We start from the raw sequence: 22,902 nt of genomic DNA on the forward strand, positions 1-22,902 counted from the left end.
TCATCATTAACAGAGTCATGTCCTGTACCTTGCAATTAAATGCTAGTTTATATTCCTCCTGCCTTTTTGGTGTACTATGAGCATGCTGCTAAAATGTGGAATAGCTTTAGTAAGAAGGTAAATGACTTTTATTGGTCGGTAATGAAATTCCAGAACAATCGTCGACGCTAGACAGAGTTTTGGAATAGGGGCCCTAATAGTTTGGGGCCCCAAAGAGCTTTGCGGGTGTTAGCGTTGGGGCACGCAAGAGTAGAGGGCTTTAGAATAGGGCTTTCTGTTTGGGCATAGCATCTTGCGCTGACAGTGCCACTATGGCATCAAAGAAAAGCTATTAGAAATAATTAAATAAAATATGCTATTTTATGATAAGAATAGTAATATTGACTTTTATTCGCATTTAATTACAATTAGGTTATTCTGTAAGCTGCAAACAATTAGTTGCACTTAGTTTTTAGTAACCAACTTTACGTGCCTTCACCAGCCAAGCTTAGCCGTGTTAGGCCTACGAGCCATAACATCCACAATTGAATTCGGAATCAGCAGCGTCTAATGAATCAATCTTCATAACACACGCTAGTTGAGAGAAAGCGATAGCCGCAGGCACTTCTCCTAACTTGTGAACTTCAGCGGTACCACGAATCTAACCCAGTTTGGTGCTAGGTTAGAGCCATCGCTTTGATGGGTGCCGCCATGTTAGTTTACGTAAGCCTTTTGGGGCAGCTTTTGGGGCTTTTGCTAAATCAGTGAAATAGCGTGCCCAACGCAAAATCGAAACGCAGTTGTTTGCGTCTCGTTCATGCGCAGTGGCTTCAACGCTATTTCTTTCTAAAACTATTCTAAAACTCTCTATTTCAGTAGGCGAGCATCACCGCCTTGTATACTCTCTCCACTTGCCCCGCCTAGCATCCACAAGAGAAAGAGAAGCTGAATATCTGTCACCTCAAAACGCAGCATGGTATTCCCATTTCCAGCGTTTACTGATATATGCAAACAACATTGTGATGTGCGGTTTTATTGGCAGCTCTGAAAGGCTGCCCGTATATTTAGCATTTGCTGAGATCCCGTGGTCTGTAAACTTTTTTGGTCGACTGTATGTAGGGGCCACTTGTGCGATTGACGTCGACTATCCGACTGGGAGCGCGGTGCCCGCGAGGACGTAGGGCGTTTAATTTTGAAATGTAAGCTCTTTGCATGGCACGTACTTTGCAGGCGCGATCGATATTGGGGGCGAGCTCCACCACTGGAAAGGGTGGCGCTGCCTTCGGCGTGACGGGAAATTAGGGATGACATGGACACAGCGGCCGCATTGGCTGCTTCAGAAGTGCCAAGGCAAGCTGAAAATGAAAGCTTGAAGTCCCACCTGTGCTGAGGTTCTGATTAAGCGGGGAGGTTTTCCCACTTCAGGTCTACACTTGACAACACTTGAATAATACCTATAATAGGTATTGGCCGCCTTTGAAGGCGTGCAACATGGTAGGCTATTGCTCGGTGCTGCAGTGCCGGACGTACACAACAGAGCCAGGTGTCAGCCTCCACACGTAGCCGCGGGACAAGAAGCTACGTGAAGCTTGGATCGCAAAGCTTAGAAGCGGCAAGCAGCCATCGGCTACAACTCAGGTGTGCAGCAAGCACTTCCGCAAGGAAGATTTCTGCTACGACGTAGGGGCTGAGATGTTCACTCTGTAGCAGGAAGTGCGCACTGAGGCCCTTGCCCGTGCGCGCTGCCCAGCTAATGTCATGCATCTTTGATCTGTGAACTTGATGATGCTTGGTGCTGGCAAGTTCATTAGAATGGAAAGCGAACGGTAAGAAGCACAATTAAAACAAAAAAGCATGGCATATGCTCACGTTTGTTAGCACCAAGCAATGAATGTTCTGGATTAAGAAAAATTAGCTGGAAATTGCTCGCTGAGAAGACTGATCAACACAGTGCGATGTAATATGAGAAATAATAATGAGACTGCCAGTAATTTAGAAGAAACGAAGAAAGAAAGGTTGACTCGTCACGATGGCGCATCACAAGTCGCTGTAGACTTTACAATGAAATTATTTTTGAACAGCTCTGATAGCGTCCACGCAACAATGGTTGCTTATGTACTGTCAAATGCTCATGTGCTGCGACCTAAAGCTCACGGCACGGTTGAAAACACACTCGCAGCAAAAGCGAAACATTGTGAGCAGACATGCACGCAGAGGTGCAGTCGGTCACTGCGATTGCTGCATTGAGACTTCATTCTGTTATTCTCAATTTGTTTATGCAGACAGCCCACTACATATAAGAGCATATTTCACATAGTTTGCACTCGGTGATTGCCTACTTTTCACGCAAGAGTTCGGGGGACACCATCGCGGTGACCGCGTGCAGTGGGCGTTCACTGTACGTATTCCGTAAAGATAGCATCTGTAAACCATTATGTGCTTTCAGTTTGCCCAAGATTATTATTTTGACAGTAAAGCACTTCTGTCGATTCGAGAGTACTTACAGAAATGTCCCGGAGCGCTCCTGCATGGTGTTCTTATTGAGTGCCGACAGCCAAACCTATGAGGAGCACGTCGCGTTATCCCTCATACTACGCAAGCAAGGCGCTTCCGACAGATGGCAACTCCGTAAATCCTCGCCGCCAGTAGTAGTGCGCATTGTATGCACTGCGCTTGTGAGCTCGATGTGGCCAGACCTGCGGAAGGTGCCCTTTCAAAGAGGCTGCTGTTGCTGCTGCTGCGTGCAGTACACGTTTAGCATACCATTGGATGTTGTGTGATTGCATTGCTGAAATGCGGCTCTTCTCTCTCCTTGTTCCAGCCAAGAGAGCATACGAGTGGTGCCTACAGGCGAGAGCTACATCCTGTCCTTCGACAGCCCCTCCCCGCAAGACAGTGGCTCTTATACGTGCAGCGCCCTCTATGGGAAAACCATCCCTCTTTCCATCACAGTTCACATCACCTTCTACCGTGAGTGCCTCTTTTGCATGCCTAGCGACTGAGCACGCAGGGGTTAGCTATGCTTTATGTTTGCAGTCTGGGAATGGAATCTATTACAAGAGCCTGTCAATTTCATGCCATTGGCACTTTTTCAAAGGCACTGAATTTGCGATAGACTGAGCCCTGCAAGTTGTCCGAATTTTCACCGTGGTTACTTGCTAAACCCTCTGGGTGTGTATTATACTTCTCATCTTGCTTATCCTTATTTTTCGCCCTACACCCTTTTTTTGGGGGGGGATTGTAAGTGTAAATAAATTGCAATACTGTTTTGCATTTCATAGCCTCTCCCGCAGGTCAATCGCTAAACTGTGAATTCTGGCCAGTATTATGTTTCGCAATGAGTGTCGCTGCCAGATTGAGAGTAGCGAGTGCGTAGAAAGCAAAAAAAGAAGGGGTGGGCGAAGGGAGCAGTAGCATACAAAATAAATGCACCTATATTTGTGTGTGTTATTGGTAGGTATTTCTGTAGTGAAACCATGGAGTTCCTTTTAATTACCTAGCAGAAAGAGTGGTTCTACAATGCTGTTGGATGCATGGGAATGCCAGCAAGTGGTAAATGACTTCTGATTGGTGTTTTTGATGGAGAGCCAGGACACATTGAAGATGCACCTGGTAAGTTTTGTTGAAAAGGGTACATTCTTTAAGACTATTGCAGCTTATGAAATGCTGTTCTTTTTCTCTCTATCATTATGCATCAACACTCTTTAAAACATAAGCGCTCAAACTATGGTTACCATTTTAGTTAGCTTACCTTAACGAGAAGGTCACTAAGGCTGAAGGAAAGTTAATAAAGTACCGTATTTACTCTATCTAGGCTGGCCCCGATTCTAAGTCGACCCCCGAATGTCTGAAGCAAGAAAAAATAACAAAAACTTGGCTCGAATGTAGGCCGAACAAGAAAGTAAGGACAGTGCTCACAAAATGAAAACATTTATTTAATATGAACATACCGAGCTCACTCTGCGTTATCCTCGCTATAGCCCAGACCGCACGCACGCTTGCGGATGCGCGCCCATGCATGTGCATACACTGCAGCACAGCTCGCACGTATCTAATTGAGGCGCGATCTCAGTGAGCAGCTCCTCTCTGTTATAGCGCGCTTACCTTCCTTATCGCTGTCATCTCCTCATTGTGGCACACTAAAGAAGCGTCTCATCGATGCTGGATTCCCGCACTGCTTGAACGTTTGGCGATGTCTCTACGGCTGACACAACTGAAAGCGGCACTCTAGTGGCATCGCCTGTTTGGTGCCATTACGATAACGTTACGCTATGGGGCCATGCCGCGCGCCAATACGACTCGGGTTAAAATAGCCACGTTGCTTGTGTACTTCAGTTGGCTACTGGCACAGCTAGTAGCGGCTGCAATACTGACTTTTCTAGATGGGTGCTAGCTATGCACCATATTTATCATTTTCAATTACAAACTGGCGTGTTTTTTTTTTTTTTTTAAATCCTCGAACCTAAGCTGACCCAACAGTGTGGTATAAGATTATATGAAAAAAACTTTAGGCCTAAATTTGAATAAATACGGTATACATCTGCTGCAAGTGCATTTTGATCATATTTTTGTTTCTTCATTTACTTGTACTATGTGCGAGTGATCGCTACCACAAGATGCATTTCAGGAGTGCTGAAACTTTATTCCACTAAAGCGTTATTCAGAAAGCCATGACTATGTTTTAAACCAAGCCACAATTGAGATAAGGCAAAAATACTTCTATCCTGCCATCCTCATGATGACTCAGCGCCTTTCAGGAAACCTTTGTAGATTGTATACTAGGATCATAGAGTTTCTAAATAAACCCTAGAGGGAAATGTGGCGCTAGTGTCTACGGGGGTTCTCATGAGCGTTGCCTCAACCTACATGGGAATGATGGGAAGTACAGGCTTCGGATTGACTTCGGTCTTCAGACTAGTGACGTTTGCTTCTGGCGCAGTAAACAAAGCTATACTCAAATATTATCTCGTAAAATCTAATTCTATTTCTGCAGTATGTTATATAATGTACAACACGCTACATAAACTTTGTATGACTTTGAGATGGAAGCACGGTTTACTATGGTTTGTCACCAGGACACACCAGGGTATGCATACTTGTGCGATTCTGTTTTCAATTTAACGCCAAAGAATAATTATTTATTCATTTTTGCAACAGCAAAACAACCGTGCATGTACTTATATAAAAATACTCATCAAGTATTTCTAGAAATAAAAATGTTGTATTGTGACAAAGCGTTGCGCCCTTGAGCGGAATGCTACAAGTGTCGTCTGCTACGACGCCTGCTCGCTGCAAACGCGAGACTTTTCTCACAGACGACAGGCACTTGCGAACTCTCTCGCTCTTTCGAAAGGTTGCGTCGGCTGTCACGATTGCTGAACGTCTTCAAGTACTTTTAAGCACATCTGCTGCAGTGCTAGCTAGGACGCTAGTGGCCTCCTACGAGTATGCTTCATCATATATTATATTGGCGTACCGCTTCCGAAGCGTTACAGCGTGGCTTTGCGGGTACACATTGTGCGACACTAGACTAGAGCTAGGAAGCAGCTATCTTTCCTACCACAAGTAAGTTTGTGTTCTCAAAGTCCTAAAACACGCATTTCAATGAGCACATAAACGAGCACATAATGAAGCCCTCAATAAAATTTGATTGTCAAGCCACTAGAAGTACAACTGTATATATCTTGTATCAGTAGCGCCTTCTTTATCCTATCCTGACGTTTCATGAAGCACGTAACGCTACAGTGCCAACCTAACGCACTTAACAAACCAAGGTCCAAACGCTCAAAACATGTTCTTTCAACGTTTACGATGCCGCCGCTTTCTCGTCACGGCTTCGACGCCACACTGCGACACAAGCATCGTCCCAGTCGCTGGGCCAGCGCGCTATCACCACTCTGAGCAACATAACAAAGGCAGAGAGCTTTGCGTTGCACTGTCTCGCTGCAGGTTATAGCAATTGCGCTTGGAGCGAAACCAAAACTGCCAAAAAAATTCTTGTAGACTAGTTTGCCAGTCAATAGAATGCCAATCCGAAGCCTGTACTTCCCATCATTCCCATGATGGTTGAACGATCGCAGCGCCAGATTTGCCTCTAGGTATACTAATGTGAAACTCTTATGACTAGGATACAACTGAAAAAAAAAAAAAAAAGACAGCAGTTGGCAACCAAGGCACATGGACCGCGCGGGGTTGTTGCTCCGCCAACCAATCGCAGGATCGCAACCATTTCAAAATGGTGTCTTACTTGATACCTGTGGAGCATCTGCTGTTCTTGAAGAGTATTTTTCATCGGCGGAAGCGATGAGGTGTGCAACAGACATGGACAAAATGTATGGAGTGTGAGCATTTCACTCTTCAAAAGTCCGCGGTACTGTTCATTTCACAGCTTACCCCATCTTACTCGTGAAACTTCACTGTCAACTGAAGTGAAACTTGACAATAAATAGTTGCAGCGAAGCAAGTGTTTTATATCAGTTCAATAGAGAATTAGGCTTTCACCATTCCGAGTGAAAGCATACAAAGTTACGCGCTTATAATTTTATTTTTTTTGTTACCGCCTTATTTAGGTAACAGGGAAAGTTTGAAGTACAAACTATTTGCAGCCTTGGGAGGAACAGTGGCTGGTGGTTATGAGGACATGGGCGGGGCTTCATTGCAGACTTGAGTTGTATTTGACTATAGTGCCAGATTCTTTGCACAGTACTATCGTAAAAAGCTTTGTGTATTGAACCACCACTTCTTGCACTTGCTTGTAACAGACTTGTCGCACAATGGTTGAACAAGTGGTGTTGCTGGACCCATTATTTCAACAAGAGGACCTGTCTTTGTCATCGGACTGCTGTCAATCACTTCAAGTCTCTCCGTGTTACCGTGAAACCCTGCCTTGTCACGCAAGCACTTCCTGCGATGTTGTACCTTGCACTGTACCCTGACCACCATTATGTAGAATTTCCTCCAGCGTTGTTCCCTTCTCTTGGTGCAGATGACATCACCTGGGAGGACTGCCCACAGAGCCAGCATCTGATTCTGGGCCAGCCAGGCAAGGTTCGGTGTCGCGTGCGAGGCAACCCTGTGCCCTTGGTTAGCTGGCTAAAGGACCGCGAAGAGCTGGACCCCCAACGCTATGAGGGCAAGGAGGATGGCATCTCTGTGCAGACGGCACAGGACATTGATCGTGGAACCTATGTGGTATCGGCCATGGTCTCTGTCACGGGAAAGTTCCAGAAGCGCAACATCACTGTGGATGTCTACAGTGAGCGACCACTTCACTCTCAATTGTGCTGCGATAATGCTAGTTTTTCAGGCACTGCAATGTCCTGAGCTCATTGGACTGCGGGATAATATAGTATGGTTTCACCTTGTTTCAGAAGTGCCACTTCCAAGGCTAGGATTCAGTAGTCATTATTGCCTGGTGTAGCTCGTAGTGTGTGCTTTTCATTATGTGTACTGCTGAAACAAATGTCGCATTAGAAGCTTAGGCAAGGATGCAATCTGAAGTACATAGCACCTCAACAAATATTTTAAAGATTCTGTGCAGGAATTAAAACATATTGTCTGTTGCTACTTAGGCTTTCTGCAGTACTAGAGCAACAGAGCAAGGCATTGAACCCACTGCAGCCATGGTTGGAGTGGGCTGCACATTTTTAGAGTAAGGTGGTTCACACGGAAATTCAACCCTGTGTTGCTCAAGCCACATGTTATGCCAGTGAGACTTTTTGATGACTGCTAAATGTGCTGATGAAGTGACGGAACAGTTACTACTTTACTGCTGTAGAACCTCATTGATGCATCCCGCTACGCACAATTTCCCGGTGCCAACATTTATTAATTAATTTAAAATACCTTACAGGCCCTATGGTAAGGGTGCTTACAAAATCAAGGCATAAAATAAAAAAAAAAGAAAAGTTAACAGCCTTCTGAAGTCCGGTACAAAAGATACGCCTCAATGCAGGGCTCATTAACATTACTACAAAGATCAAAACATGAAACAGGAAAAACTGAAGTAATAAAATGTCGCAAAGGTATGCCTCAAGGAAAGAACACGAGTAAAATTTAACGTAAGGCACTAATACTAGGAAGTAAAATACAGGAAAAATGAGCAGATCAAGGAGCACAATGCTTCAAGGGATATTTCGGGAAAAATACGCAGAAAAGCAAGAATATATACAGGGCATACAAGTGAACACGTGACGCAGCATAAAATAACAATTCATAAGAGTGAGATAGCAATGCATCACTATAAATCGCAAGAAGTTCGAAGCACATTGCCAAGTGCAAGAAACAAGATAAAAGTGATTTGTAAGTGCTATTATGAAAAATGCTTGTGTAGGAGATGAAGAAATTTTTCTTTCTGACTCGGAAGCAATGTGATCAGGTAGATTGTTCCCCAAGCGAATGGCTGTAAGGAGTGCGGAAAAGTTAAAAGCATGTGTCGTACCGTACATGCGTGCAAAACTTAAGTTGTTATTTATTCGGCGAGACATGTTTGAGGCAATCTAAATATGCAGTGTGGATTGTGTGGCATTATAAACATGTTTGTGAAACTGATATGAAGAGCTGTGCCAGACGTGTCAAACATGATTCGTTCTTTTATGTTACGTCATAGGCAAGCAGCCTATATATATATAGTTTGCTGTCACTGAAACAAAGCAGTGCGGTACGTGCTTTTGGATCGTCTCCGTTCGTCAGCAGCTGTATGGCATCCGCTGGCACGAACGAGCTGTCAAGGGTCTCTGAAGACGGCACGTATTCTGGTAAGGTGCCCGATCGACAAACATCTGTTATCGGCACGGGCAAGCGGCTGAGTGCGTCCGCGTTGGCGTTTTCCTTGCCGGCCTTGTACTCTATGCGGTAGCTATATTAGCTTAGAAACAGAGCCCATCTCTGAATATGTGCCGACGCCATTGGGGGCACAGGTCGATCTTCTCCTAGAAGTCCCACCAGTGGTTGGTGGTCCGTGACCAATACAAACTCACGGCCCAGCAGGTAGTCTTGAAACTTCGTTACTCCGAATACCAGTGCGAGCGCTTCCTTCTCGAGCTGAGAATAATTCTTTTTGGTGTGTGTTAACGTGCGTGAATGGAAGGCAATGGGCTTATCCAATTTGCCGATTCGGTGCGAGGTTACGGCACCTAAACCCGAAGGTGACGCATCGCATTCCAAGCGCACTGGTTGGTTGGGATCGAAATACGGTACGTCAGAACAGGGGAACTCAAAAGTGTTTGTTTAGCCTTGAGATATGAATTTTCCTGTGCCGTTCCCCAGTGCCATTTAGGCTCTTTTTCAAGCAGAAGATACAACGGGGCCAGCATCGTTGACATGTGCGGCAAGAACCGGCGATAATAAGTCAACAGACCCAAAAACGAGCGCAGTTCGCTCACATTCGTAGGCCGTGGCGAGTCGCGTATTGCTGCTAGGTTCTTCTCAAGTGGATGCAAGCCGTCTTTGTCAATGCGATGGCCCAGGTAGACGATTGACTCTTGGCGAAAATGGCATTTTTCGGCCTTCAGCTTGATACCATTTTCTTGAAGCCTGCGCAACACGTCCCGAAGCACTGAGCCATTATCGTCTTGACGTTCCGCTATCAATACATCGTCCAAATACACCTGCACGGCTGGAAGACCGGCCAGGACCGTTTCCATGCGCCGCTGAAAAATCGCGGGAGCAGAGGCAACTCCAAACGGAAGACGGTTATAGCAGAACAACCCCTTGTGAGTGTTTATCACGGCCAACTTCCTGCCTCCTCATCCAAAGGGAGTTGGTTATATGCATCCTTAAGGTCCAGTGTTGTGAAAAATGACCCCCCACGTAGCGACGCGAAAATGTCTTCAATGTTTGGTAAAGGGTACTGCTCAGTTATGCAGGCAGCATTGAATGTGCTTTTGAAATCGCCGCAGATGCGAAGGGACCCGTCTTTCTTCAGTACTGGTACGATTGGTGCCGCCCACTCAGACTGTGCTATGGGCAATAATATGCCTTGCTCTGCTAAACAGTCCAGCTCAGTTTCCACTTTTTCACGAAGAGCATAAGGGATTGACTGCGCCTTGTGGAACCTCGGTTGGGCGCCTTCTCGAATGTGGAATTTCACAGGCGGCTCCTGAATGTTTCCAAGTCCTGGCTCAAAAAGGGCAGAAAACTCTGTCCTGAGGCTGTCGGGATCTGCTGACGTCGATTGAACCGTAGCGAGAAACCCGGACGGCAAAAGCGAGAACGCTTGGATTAAGTCCCTTCCGCAAAGGCTGGGACCCGAGCAGCCTATAACTATTAGTGTGGCAGGTACAGTCTTCCTCGCAAAATGGGCTTCAAGGTGCGGTTCACAGACAATGGGTAGCTTGCCCAAGTAAATGCTGAGCGTGTGTTTGCATTTCGATAAGCGTGGCCAACTCAGATGGTGCTTTAGATACACCTCCTGTGGAGTGATAGCAAACGGTGATCCCATGTCAATAATCATGTTCAAGGGCACGCCACCCCAGTGGATAACTCTGCGGAACGCCTGGAGCAAAGATTTCTTTTCCCGTGATTCCTGCAATGTGAAGACTGATGAAATATCGCCTTCCTCCGTTTCGGATACAGCGCTCTCATAATGAACTGCGTTAGCGACGCCATCGTGCCTACGACCAGCCTGGAGCCCCGATTGGGAGCGGCATTTTCTTGTGAAATGACCAGTCTTCCGACAGCGAAAACACTGCTCCTTTATTGTGCGGACAGTCGCTTGCTTCGTGATCGTAGCTTCCACAGCGTGCGCACTCAGTGTGGCTTTGCTTATCTTTGGTGAAGGTCTGATATCGGCGCGATTTACTCGCTACAGTGCACACCGCTGCCTCATTATCAGGTCTAGTCATGGCGCTTACTTCCAGTGCGGCTGTCTCTGCCGCTATGGCAATCGTTTCAGCTTGGGCAAGTGTGAGCTCAGTTTTTTCAAGCAGCGTCTGCTGCAAATGCAGGTCAATGAAATTGGACGGAATTTTGCGGGGAGTTTTTATTCCCAGTTTTAAATATTGGTATGATTTTGGCCATTTTCCAGTCATTTGGCAGCTCTCCCGACGACAAAGCCTGCTTGAATATATGGTACAGAATGTTACTGGATGTAGAAATGGTATTTTTTAATATCTTGGAACTAATATTATCAACACCAGATGAAGTAGATAACTTGAGATTGTTAATGAGACATGCAATTCCCTCCACCGAGATATCAATACTTTCCATGAATTGCCATTCATAATCCGCAACATCAGGTATATTGGTATGATCCTCGCGGCTGAAAATTGATGAGAAAGAAAAATGTATTAGAAGCAGAGGGCCATTCATTGTCAGAGAGGGGAGTATTTCTCACTATGTAAGGCTATACGTTTAGTCACGGTCAGGTGATGTAACTCGCCAAAACGTTTTCGGATGCGAGTGCAAGAGAGAAAGTAAATCTGTGGAGAAATATTTATTTTTAGCTGCAGCTAAGGCAGAACAGTGCATTTTTAAGCAAAGCCTGTACCTATCCAAAGAAGGAGCATTATTGATGCATTTATCGGTATTGTACAGACGTTTCTTTTTATTCCTGAGCTTACGTAGGGCATTATTAAACCTAGGATTAGATTTGTCATTTGTTATCGAGATCAACGGGATATATTTGTTAATTAGAGCAGACATTTTATTCTTGAAGCATACCCAGTTATTTTCCACCGGTTGAGAAAAAAAAAATTACCCAATTGAGTTACGCTTACTTTTTGCCAGTTCATACGTTCCTGGAAAACACGACCTTTTGGCACCAATTTTCGATCAATCGGCAAACTGCAATTGCATTATACATTTTCTGGCCGCAAGATGCCATGTTAACAAGCAAATTCGCAGTAGCTGCCCGCTGCATCGGCTTCTGCGCAACACTCGCCCGCCCATCTCACGTGAAAAGGCCGGCACACACTCAGTCTCTTATTCTGGTAGCAGCAACTCTCCTCCCGGGTCGGGTCATTGCATTCATAGCTGTCACCGCCAAATGTAGTACATGTACGATGTGCACCATCAGGTATCTGTTTTACAGCGTGTGGGGCGTAGTGCCGCTGGTAGCGTGCTGCACGCGTTTAGTGGGCGATAATGCGAATGCGCCGCTGTGCAGGCAGCCCGATGCTACTGTCACATTTCGCTTCGTTTCGGTCCCCGTGCTAAAACAATATGCAACAGGAAAACAAAAAGTACCTCAAGCCGCCAACCCCCCCGTTCGATGCGCGTCTCGTGCACAAGGACTCGCATTACGTAGACGTCAACTTGAGTCCGTCAAATTTTTTAGTCACTTGGGATCGTACTTCTTCTACTAGTACGTTTTTTCTCGCGTTTTTTTTCTCGTGCATAACATTGTTAAAGACAAAAGTATATAATCGGTTCGTTTTGCATGTTCCTAGCTATAGGGCAAGAATTTTGAGAGTAACAAATTTGAGATGCTAAGGGCTGCCCAACGAGGGATGTAGATGGATAGGAGTTTCTGTAACATCCAAAGGAAGACTGTAGAACGGATAAGAGAGGAAATCTGTATGAGTTGACAATCTTGCTGAAATTAAGAGGAAAGGGAGCAGGTAACAGGTGTGGCCTAGTGTAGTAAAATGGGTGTCGAGAGAAGCGAAATGCAGTTGAGGACAGCAGGGGATTGCGTGGTGCGATGAGAGTTCAAAATTTGCAGGAGTGGGACACTTGTTGATGCAAGGCAGTGGTAAATAGTAATTGTGAGAGATGCCTCCTCCCTGCAGTGTACAGTGCACACGAGATGGGCTGATGGGGATGGTGATTCACTTTCAGCACAACCAAAAATTTCACCGACGGTGCCCGACTCTAGTGAGCTTGTTGAGGGGTCTCCAGGCAGCCTGAAGTGTTCTGCCGAGGGCTACCCACCGCCTCTTTTCTACTGGTTTGACCAGGTAAGCTCTTACTTCCTTTCTCTTACCTGCCCATGTGGCCGAGTGGTGTTCTTTTACCGTGCACGAGTCTTGGACGTACAGACAGGGCTGCATGTAATACATGGATAAAGGAGACTGACACTTCCGAAAAGAGGTGGAGGCTTCTGACTATTCCTGAAAATCAATCAGGCGTATTTTGTTATGCTACATCTATCGCACCTGTGCTGCACGAACGTCAACAATGACCCTAACTGCAGTTGTACGAGGTTTGCTTATTGTGTTTATACTATTTGCGTATATTGTATTTACTCGCATAATGATCGCACTTTTTTGTTAAAAAAAAATTGATGCAAATTCAGGGGTATGATCATTAGGCGGGTTAAATTTCCCACAAAAAGAAACTTTTCCTTTTTTCATCCCACATTTGCTGCGAGATGACAAGCAGGCGGCTGCCGTTGTCAGTGATGGACACCAAAACAAAAATGGCGGCCGGCAGAGCAAGCCGAACGCGCCGAACGCGATTATTTTTCTTCTCGTGAGTACATTACGCGCATTGAAACAGTTTCTTCCGTATCAGTACTGAATAATATTGTTAATATCGGCAAGTTTGCGACAGTAATGTAGCTATGTCCACTTTGGGGGGAGAGAAACAGAGATGGGCGCGCTTAGCTGCCAGTGACATAGAAACACATGGCGGGTATGCTGCGGAAATTGCGACATTTGTCTTCACTGCTATCCTAATACGGCACATTTCCACTAAGGGTGGGTGAATATCTTAGCTGCGTTACAAGGCGTATGAATAGGGCACACTTCTAACATATCAGTGTAAACGTGGCCACTATCGTTGCCGCTCGCGATTTGTTGCGTTGCTCATGAGTGCAGACGAGAAGAATCGAAAGGCGCCCTTTATGTTGTTGTTGTTGACCAAAACCATTATGAAGCCTACAAATAATAAAGCAGAGGCAAGTTTGGTTGTAGCTTTTTTTTTTTTTCATGGTAGTGCAGAAAGTGATGAAAGGAGTGAAATGGGGCATCTGCTTAAGGATGTTGGGTGCATGCAGACCACTTGGTATGTCTATAAGAGTCGTTCGCATAGCATTCGACAGATGGTCAGCGAAATCATCATTAGCTAGACTTGGCACACGACATATTGCTGCGACAAGTTCAGGGTGCGATCATTACACGGGAAAGGGAAAAAAATCGAATTTCGACGACAAAATTCAGGTGTGCGATCATTATGCGAGTAAATACGGTATTTGGGTTCATTATTTATGTAACTATGCAAGTGAGACAAGCTAGTGTTGCTTACGTCTCCGTGAAGCTTGACATTGAAGTCGTCAAAATTTCAAGGAATTGATCACTGCAGGTGGTCGCCGCATTTTGTTTGAATGCTGTTTTATGGACGCGGTGGTGTGCAAAAAGGTTGCCACAAAGTGTCTGTACTTAGTTGCGAAGCGTATAAAAACTGCCATACAGTTGACTTCTGTTAATTCGACCGTGATGGGACCGATAAAGTTGACCTAATTATCTGGTGGGTCCAATTAAACAAGATGCTGAGAAAAAAAAGTCAAAACACGCTGCTGATTCATTTCATTTCGCAGTATTTTCCAGATTCTAACGCTCCCCTGAATTAAGCGCACGCATACTTTTTATGTGTCCAAAGCAGAAAACTAACGTAGAAATGACATTGCACTTAAACAAAGCAGAAATCTAACACGCACCTGATTTTTTAGCAAGAAAAGTGAGCAAGGGTTTGATGTGTTCCACAACAGCAGTCACTTTTCTAAAGTCGACTCCGTCGCACGGTTTTTAGTCTGTTTCGCCGCAATGCGGTAAAGCACTCTGATGCTGCGAAGGCACTTTTGATATTGTGTCCGATTGTCACTGCGCAGGCAGCTTTCACGAAAAAGAAAAGGAATGGGTAAATATTGTAATAGGACATTGTGAGCTATGGTTCTCACTTAAGAATCTTCCTGGGAGCAGGCAGAAAATAGGTGTTGTTGACGGAAGATGACGTGTGTTCAGCACATTCACTGTTCCTTAAGCTCCGCCGAGACAGATTCTGCCATTAAAGGGGTCGCTGTTGGGGTCCTTGAGGGGTCGGGCACGTGCGTGCTGACTCGTCAAGTTTCAATTGTTCGACGAAGGCCAAATTTAGGATAGAAATACAGTAAAAGCTCCCTAATTCGAATTCCGTGTGGATACTACGAGAGTCCGAATTATGCAAAATTCGTACTAGTGAAAGTCAGAAAAATATTGTTCCGTTAAGGTGCTTATATAGTCCGACGTAGCGTGAGCGAGCATGCGCACAGGCTACATCATCTTAGCGAGAACAACGTCTATAGTTCGAAGCACTGTCGCAACCAACGTAACCGGACACGGCCCGACGTGCCCGACGTCGAGATGGCTCTTGCTCCATCTGCGCGTTAGTCACGCCGACTGCGCCGACCCACAATGCATGGCGCGGGAAAAAAGGTGCCCATGCCGCTTTGATGACGGTCGCAGGCAGCCGTTCAAAGCGGTGCACAGGTTGAGGATCGTTCTGCGCATGCTCCGATGAGAATAGCCGACGGCACACGAGTCGCCATCTAGCGGGTACGGCGTTTTTGCTGGCGCAGCGCAAGCACCGTAGCATGGTTGGCCTGTACGCGACGTGCGCCAACGTGCGCTGCAGGAACGAGAGCTGCTGTGCTCTAAAATGCACTCTCGAAACGTATCACCACCCACTGCGACGTTGGTCTTCGTTGTACTCTCCTAGATGCACCGGCTCCATGCTGGTGAATTCCACTATACGCATATGGGTGGCGTCCAAACACGTATCCTAGACGAAGATGGAAACAAACTGGAAGGGGAAGCGGCTTTAAATTACATCTGAAAAATAACAGCCGAATCCTTCCTAGGCAATGACAAGCTTGTATTTGAAGAAAAGGTGCATGAAAGAGAACCAGATGGAAAAGCACCTGGTGCTGGCAAATTTCAACTGGAAGAAAATTCCTAAGCGCACAAGTGACAGGGCTAGGCGAGGTTCCCGTTAGGATGATTAATGAACTAGGACCAAAAAGTAAGGAAGCTCTGGTGAAAGCAGTGGGAAAAACTTTAAAACATAAAAGAATACTAGACAGTTGGCGACAAAGCAGAATCAGTTTAATTTATGAAGGTAAGGGGGAGAGAGCTGGAATTCACTCGTACAGACCATTGACCATTGCATTAATAATATACACGCTAGCAATGCAGGCAATCAAATTAAAGCTGCGAGCATGGGCAGCAAATAATGGCATTTCGGGAGAACTTCAGAATGGCTTCTGAATAGGTAGGCGTTTAACTTCTTTGTTCTTACTCAGTGTATTGAAATATCACTACTAGAAAGCAGACCATTACATGTTGTCTTTTTAGACATTACAGGAGCATATGACAACGTAGACCGCAACATTTTGTGGAATATTCTGGAAGGGGAAGGTTTAGATGACGATTGTCTACAGCTTTTGAGAAAGATTTACATAGAAAATACCGTTTGCGTTGAATGGGAAGGGATGAGGAGCGAGGAGAAAGTTGATATGAACAAGGGACTGAGGCAGGGGTGCCCTTTATCCCCGCTGCTGTTTATGATGTACATGGTGAGGATGGAGAGGGAGCCAGAAGGAAGTAATATCGCGTTTAATCTCTCATACAAACAAGTGGGTACAGTAGTAGAGCAGCAGCTTCCAGGTTTATTTTATGCGGACGACATTGTGTTGCTAGCTAACAAGCAAAGTGATTTGCAACGTCTGGCTGATATCTGTGGGCAGGAAGGCAACAACTTAGGTTTGAAATTTAGTGTTGGAAACTCAGCTCTTATGGTATTCAATGAAAACAGCCAACAGACAGTGGCAATACAGGCCCAGGAAGTACCTCGGGTAAAAGAATATAGATATCTTGGTGTGTGGATAAACGAAGGCAATAGATATATGGAAACACAGGAAAAAACACTAACAGTGAAGGGGAAGAGAAACGCAGCCATAGTGAAGCACGGAGCACTATGGGGATACAATAAATACGAGGTCCTCCGAGGTATGTGGATTAAGGTGTAATGGTTCCAGGACTTACTTTTGGAAATGCGGTTGTTTGCTTTAGATAAGGGGTACAATCGGGACTCCATGGGAACCAAAGGCCAGTGGGTCGCTTCGCATTGGGCGCTCACGGGAAGACTACAAATGAAGCTGTGCAGGATGACATGGGCTGAACAAGTTTTCAAGTGAGGGAAGCTCGCAGTAAAATTGAGTATGAAGAACGGCTGAGGAATCTGGAAGAAAGTAAATGGGCTGGGAGAGTGTTCAGGTATTTGTACAGGAAAAACGTTGATTCACAGTGGAGGAAAAGAACTAGGAAGCTTAACAGCAAGTATGCGGCCTGTAAGGTGGGCAACACAGCAACAAAGAATGTCAAGCGGAAAGTCAGAGAGGCCGCAATAATCTCATGGGTGGTGGCAAAGGAAAATAAACTTGCCATGAGTAACTACTTAAAAGGAAAAAAATGAAATCAGGAAAGAAACAATCTATGATAACGCAAAGGGAAGCTCATTACTTTTCGAAGCAAGATCAGGATGCCTTAGAACATGCACCTGTAAAGTGAGATATAAGGAAGAAGTAGCATGTATTTGCTGCGGTAAAGCTAGGGAAACGATGGAGCATGTTTTATTAGAATGCGAAGACGTCTACACAGCGGTCGATTTAGGCACCACTGGCCTCCTTGAAGCCCTTGGGTTCAGCGAGAACAGGGGGAAAGTAAACATGTCCGCAATAGAGATTAGTAAGAGGCAATTGGAAGATTGGTGGAAGAAAAGTAGGGAAACGACAAAAAACGGAGACATACAAAACAAAGTTCACAATAGAAGGTCGGAAAATTCATAGTGCTTTTTCTCTTTTTCTTCTTTTTTCATTTTTTATCCTAGTTAGGACATTAGACAAGAGCTTGGTGGCACAACCCATCGCCCCATTCCAAAGGGGACGCTCATAACATCCATCCATCCAGCGATGCTTTGAGTAATAGCCACGACTCTCGAAGGTTGTGCTTTTTGGTACTGTGAGCGCCGATAAACGCCATGGCTGCCGTGTTATTGCCATTACCTGGTGCCGCTTCTCCGCAGAAGACCTCGTAGATAAAGAGCATAGCCTCCAAGATGTAACACGAAAAAAAGTAAAGAAAAAAACGCAGTTCCGGCTGAAAGGCGAAGCATCAATTGCGATAGCAAATTAGAAGGCCAGCCGTATTAATTAAGGATAGTAACTGTTATCGGCTGCATCCACTTGTAAAAAATCGCAGGATAAATAAAATAGTAAGTATGGTGTCAGCACTCACAGCAAACACGAACACATCACAGCCGATGACTACGGATACTCGCTGTCAAAACGCTGGCATAAGGAAACGTGCCAATAGCAGCGACCGAATTGACAGTCATGCTGTCAATCGCGTCAACGCAAAGTGAGCGCCGAGAACACGCAGCATGCACAAAACTACGAGGCACTGGCGTAACTGGAGTGACCCCGACGCAGATCGCTCTCAAGATACGACCACGCACAGCTGCCACATGCGCAGTTGCAGCCAGAGGGAACCAGCCCCCCCCCCCCCCCCTCCCCCCGGCTTCCTCGGTGCCAGGCAACGTTGGGTGCTTTGCACGCGAGTGAAGATGGTGCACTTCCTGTTCGCATTCATCCCTTTCGCGTGGGCGAAATCGAGCTGCGTTCGTCGGCTCCCCTCGCACGCTTTCATTCGCACATATGGCGTAGGGCACGCGGCGACATTATTATCGCCCTTGGACTTTATACGGAACCTCACGGTGACGCCGACGCCCATGCCGATGGCAGAAATGTGCTTGGAGTGTCTGTATAATTGCTGTCGCAATAAGTAAACAAATAAAAAACACGCTGTGCCGCGCCTGCATTTTTATCTTGAAGTTCTTGAGAGAGTGAGAAAATCGACCTGCTCAGACGGCTGCAGATGGAAAGAGCAAAGCTGCGCAGCGACAGTTGTCGCCAACGTGCTCTCACACACTAGCATTCTCCCCATCCATGATGGCGCGGAGTTGGAATTATCGGTAGCGGTGCAGATTTCGGTGTGAATTCGTGGAATGAGTTACATATTGTTTTCAATACATTGTTTGACGGACCGCGATGGCTACTTCGAATTATCCAAAATTTTGAATTAACGAGTTGGGAATTAATGAGCTTTTACTGTAATGAAAGTTTGGGTTTATAAAAATGTATGGGCACTGGCTGGGATCGAATCAGATTAACCTGAGTCGATTAGAATGTCTTGAGGTGCTGGTTGGTTCATTCTAATGACCGATTGCTAAATGCGCAATATTAGGGAAATAGGACACCACACAAGAAGAGGCATGCAGAAAGATGGAGTGCAGACTACCAACTGGTTTATTGCAGTGTTGGGTGTTAATGTTTTGCACATTTAGCACTCAGTCATTAACCTGAGTCCCGTTAAAGGATTTCTAATAGGACTTCATATTGGACTATGTGTATGATTTCTAACAAGAAAAGTGGCACAAAGAAAGGAAAGGGAACAGATGAAGTTAACATAAAGTAAAATTAAAATGGACTTTCTTAGGGCCTAGTTGGCACATACTTGATATGGTAAGTTCAAACACACAGCGCACAAGAAGAGCAAGACAAACGGGACAAGTGCTACTTTCAACTGTTTTCATGACGACGTTATGGAATAAAACAGTTGAGAGTAGCATTTGTTTCCAGTCCATTTTTGTTTTTTTGGTGTGCATGTTTGCATTCGCTTACTATGTCACCAAGTAAGAGAGTTATTTCCAGTTCTCTTCATTATCTTCCTGTTTGTGACAGTGTTCTCATTGTAAATCTCGAATGTTCCTGGCAGCAAGAGCATTTCATAGCTCTGAAAGTAAACGTGATCACAGCATGGCTAAATTAAAAACCATGATTGCAAGGCAAGGCAAGTTGCACATGCTCACATCTTGCAGATAATGTTGCCTTTTGTCTTCATAGTGATACAAAAAGGTGGCTGTATTTGCAGACAATCGCTTTCAGCGATGCTATCCCCTTTGCATGACTTACTGCTCAACCAGCCAGTCAGCTCATCCGGTTTTGCTCAACCAGCCAATAAGTGCGAACTGAAAGTGACATTGCTGAAACTGATCGTTCAAGAGTACGTCCAGTGGTTTAGAGTTTCTGCATGATAGAAAACTTACACGTGCCAGTGGTGCTATAATTTAGTTGAATGCAGTTGGGTGCAAGGTTAAAGAAAAATCCAGACAATTACTAGAAGTTTTTTAAAAGCTCCCAGTCAAGTTGGCTTATAGCTTGCCCACTTTTTGTCATTATTTTGCACAGTGAAAAGAAGGTAATTGAGGTTGGAAGATCTGCATGAAGATTGTTTGTATATTGGCTTTCTTTGGTTATGAAATGTCTGATCTTCTGGCATCTGTTTATCACTTATGTTAGTATACTGCTGCAGTTTCCCATCTTGCTCAGTGTTTTGTGCATTTCCTGATTGGTTGCCCGATGTTGCAGTGGTTTTGATCATTAATGCATTCCACATATTGTAGCATTTAAACAGATAGCACTGTTTGCTTCAGTTTCTATATAGATGTGTGACGTCTTGGTCATGTGTACTGTACAAACAGACCTTCTCCTGCAATTATTGTTTCAGGCCAACCGCAACCTGAGTACAGTGAATGGATTTCAAGTGGATCCAAAGGCTGGCCTTCTGCAGGTATCAATTTCAATCTCCCGTCCTCTCTCTTTTTCGTGTGTGTGTATAATTTGAATCTCTGCAACTAGCAATAAGCTCTGACATATAGAATGTTGCATCAGGTATACAGCACATCTAATTAAGCCACTGACTTAAGTAGGAGAGCAATACTGAGTCCTAGAATACCTAATATTTTTATTCAGTTTGTTACAAGCTGTATTGAAATGGGGTAAAGACAGTTTTATCTGTCGTTCGTAAAAATTTCGGTTTGTTTTCCTTGAACACAGCTCTCGGATATTTCAAAAATTTCTTTATTCTTGTGTTTGTTGTCTGTACATATCCTGCTTGCAATGCTAGGTCCTTTAATTTCAATTTAGTTGTAATGCCATTTTTGTGAATTTTCACTGTATCGGTATTTTAATGTAATGAAGGACTTATGGCCATTAACCTTCGACGGTGGCTTAGTGGCTGACATTGTGCTGCCAAGAATGAGGCCACGGGTTGGCTCACATCTGCGGCGGTTTCATTTCGTTGGGGGCAGCACGCAAAAAACGCTCGTGTACGGTGGACATTAAAGAATCCGAAGTGGTCAAAATTATTCCCGAGCACCCCGCTACAATTGGGGGGCACCAATTGTGGGTACATGTCATATACCCACATTTGTTGTATCGGAATTTCACTATATGCAGCATCAGTACTTTTTCTTCTGTGCTGTCGCATTTCCCATGTGTACAGCTCTTGCGCACAGTGTGCCGAAAGGTATGCAGCTGTGGAGTGACCGGGGGACTTGCATTGCAGGTGACAAGTGTGAGGAGGGAGGACGAAGGGACCTACCGCTGCCAAGCTTTGAACCCGGCTGGCACAGACTCCCGCGAGATAGCTGTTGCCATCATCGGTAAGTAGGCCGCACATACTGCAGGAGAAGTGCCTTGGGGAGGTGATTGCTTCTACGGTTCGGGGGCTGTGGTGTCGTGCTGCAGAAATGTGAAGTCGCATGCTCAGTTTACTGGTACATTTAGGTTCTTGGCGGTCAGAATAATTGATTTTGTTGTCCTTGGTCCTGTCATTTGGTGCTGCTGTGTCGTCTATGACAGTGCTGCACCAACTGTCCTGCACTTCTGCACTTTGATGACAACATAATGCTCGTTTCTTTTTTTCTTTTGATCATTTTCATTTATTTCAGACTTGAAGAATTGTCTGTAACAAATAGCATTGTTCCACCCTCCTAGGTGCATTTCTGAAGAGGCAGAAATGGCCTGTATGAGGAACCGCAATGTCAGCGAAGCTAATCAAAATGACTCGATGAATTTTTAATTATTCGCTTTAGGGCACACAATACAATGGCTAAATTGAAGTACTTTAGTGTTCTTGTTAATAGTTTCGTTTCCCAAATGCATGCACCAAGCAGTTCAGGATGATCTTAACTGTAATGTATATGCACTTTTTACCAGATTTTCAGAACAGCTACAGTTGGCTTCCATTAACTCATTAATTCAAAATTGAATTATCTGGCAAGATGCCAAAAGAACGTTTGGCAGCTTGTTACACTCCTGTAGCACGCGAAGGTGAAAGCCTGCTGGCACACTTGGTAATGCTCCCTCTTGCATCGTCGCATTGCTGCTTTCACAGTTCGCTTTCTTCAGCTCATTTTCAGCACTTAGCTGCGGCTTCACGCACTCGTTTAGCAAGGTCATACTCATGCCAGCAACGTTTCTCTTTGACTTTACGTTGCATCCTCTCAGGAGGGAATTGAAACTTATGCTTTCCTATGTATTGTGTGGGTGATTTCAGTGAATGTATGCACTGTTTGCTTCACTTTGCTGAGCACTTGTAGCCTCAGCCTTGCAGGGGTGTGAGCCATTGAGAAGGTCACATGGCTTTTTTTTTTTTCATGCTACTTGACTGGACACCGTGTTTCTGTACATTGTATGCATGATTGCAATGAATCTGTATTGCTGTATGCTTTGCTTTGATGAGTGCTTGTAGCCTCTGCATTACAAGAGGGTTGAATCATAGTACTGTTTGCTTGCTTAGGGGGGGTATGACCCATTGCTGATGATTGCTTAGGTTTTGTACCAGTGGACCGGACAATGCATTGTTTTCATGTCTATCGAGGGTATGAGCCACCTAAGGCTGCCACCTTAAAAATCACGATTGCGTAATTACGTATGCATGACAGCAGCTTGATTACAATATAGTGACAAAGGCGCCCTGTCTCGTTCTCTTCTCTTGTGTGTGTCTGTTTATTTGGCGTCTTTATATTTTATAATGAACGGCTACCAACTAGCCCAACAGGAAGTGCTTTTAATAATGACAAAGGATTGATGTTGATGGATCG

At 45.0% G+C, this 22,902-nt stretch overlaps 1 protein-coding gene across 7 annotated transcripts in view; it reads left to right on the forward strand.

The window, feature by feature from the left end:
* The window catches only part of LOC126529920 (fasciclin-2-like), a 170,674-nt gene that overhangs the window by 84,126 nt on the left and 63,646 nt on the right, over positions 1-22,902 (forward strand). For all 7 annotated transcript variants that reach the window (XR_008612295.2, XM_050177375.3, XM_055070118.2 and 4 more), the window contains exons 3-7: positions 2,801-2,949; positions 6,965-7,234; positions 12,760-12,878; positions 20,523-20,585; positions 21,363-21,459. Coding sequence is in view for 6 of the 7 variants with exons in the window: in XM_050177375.3 (XP_050033332.1) it covers positions 2,801-2,949; positions 6,965-7,234; positions 12,760-12,878; positions 20,523-20,585; positions 21,363-21,459 (698 nt within the window). In the remaining variant the exon portion in view is untranslated. The remainder of the gene's footprint in view (positions 1-2,800; positions 2,950-6,964; positions 7,235-12,759; positions 12,879-20,522; positions 20,586-21,362; positions 21,460-22,902) is intronic.

The sequence above is a fragment of the Dermacentor andersoni genome, chromosome 5 (assembly GCF_023375885.2).
Source record: "Dermacentor andersoni chromosome 5, qqDerAnde1_hic_scaffold, whole genome shotgun sequence".
NCBI classification, from domain to species: Eukaryota; Metazoa; Arthropoda; class Arachnida; order Ixodida; family Ixodidae; genus Dermacentor; species Dermacentor andersoni.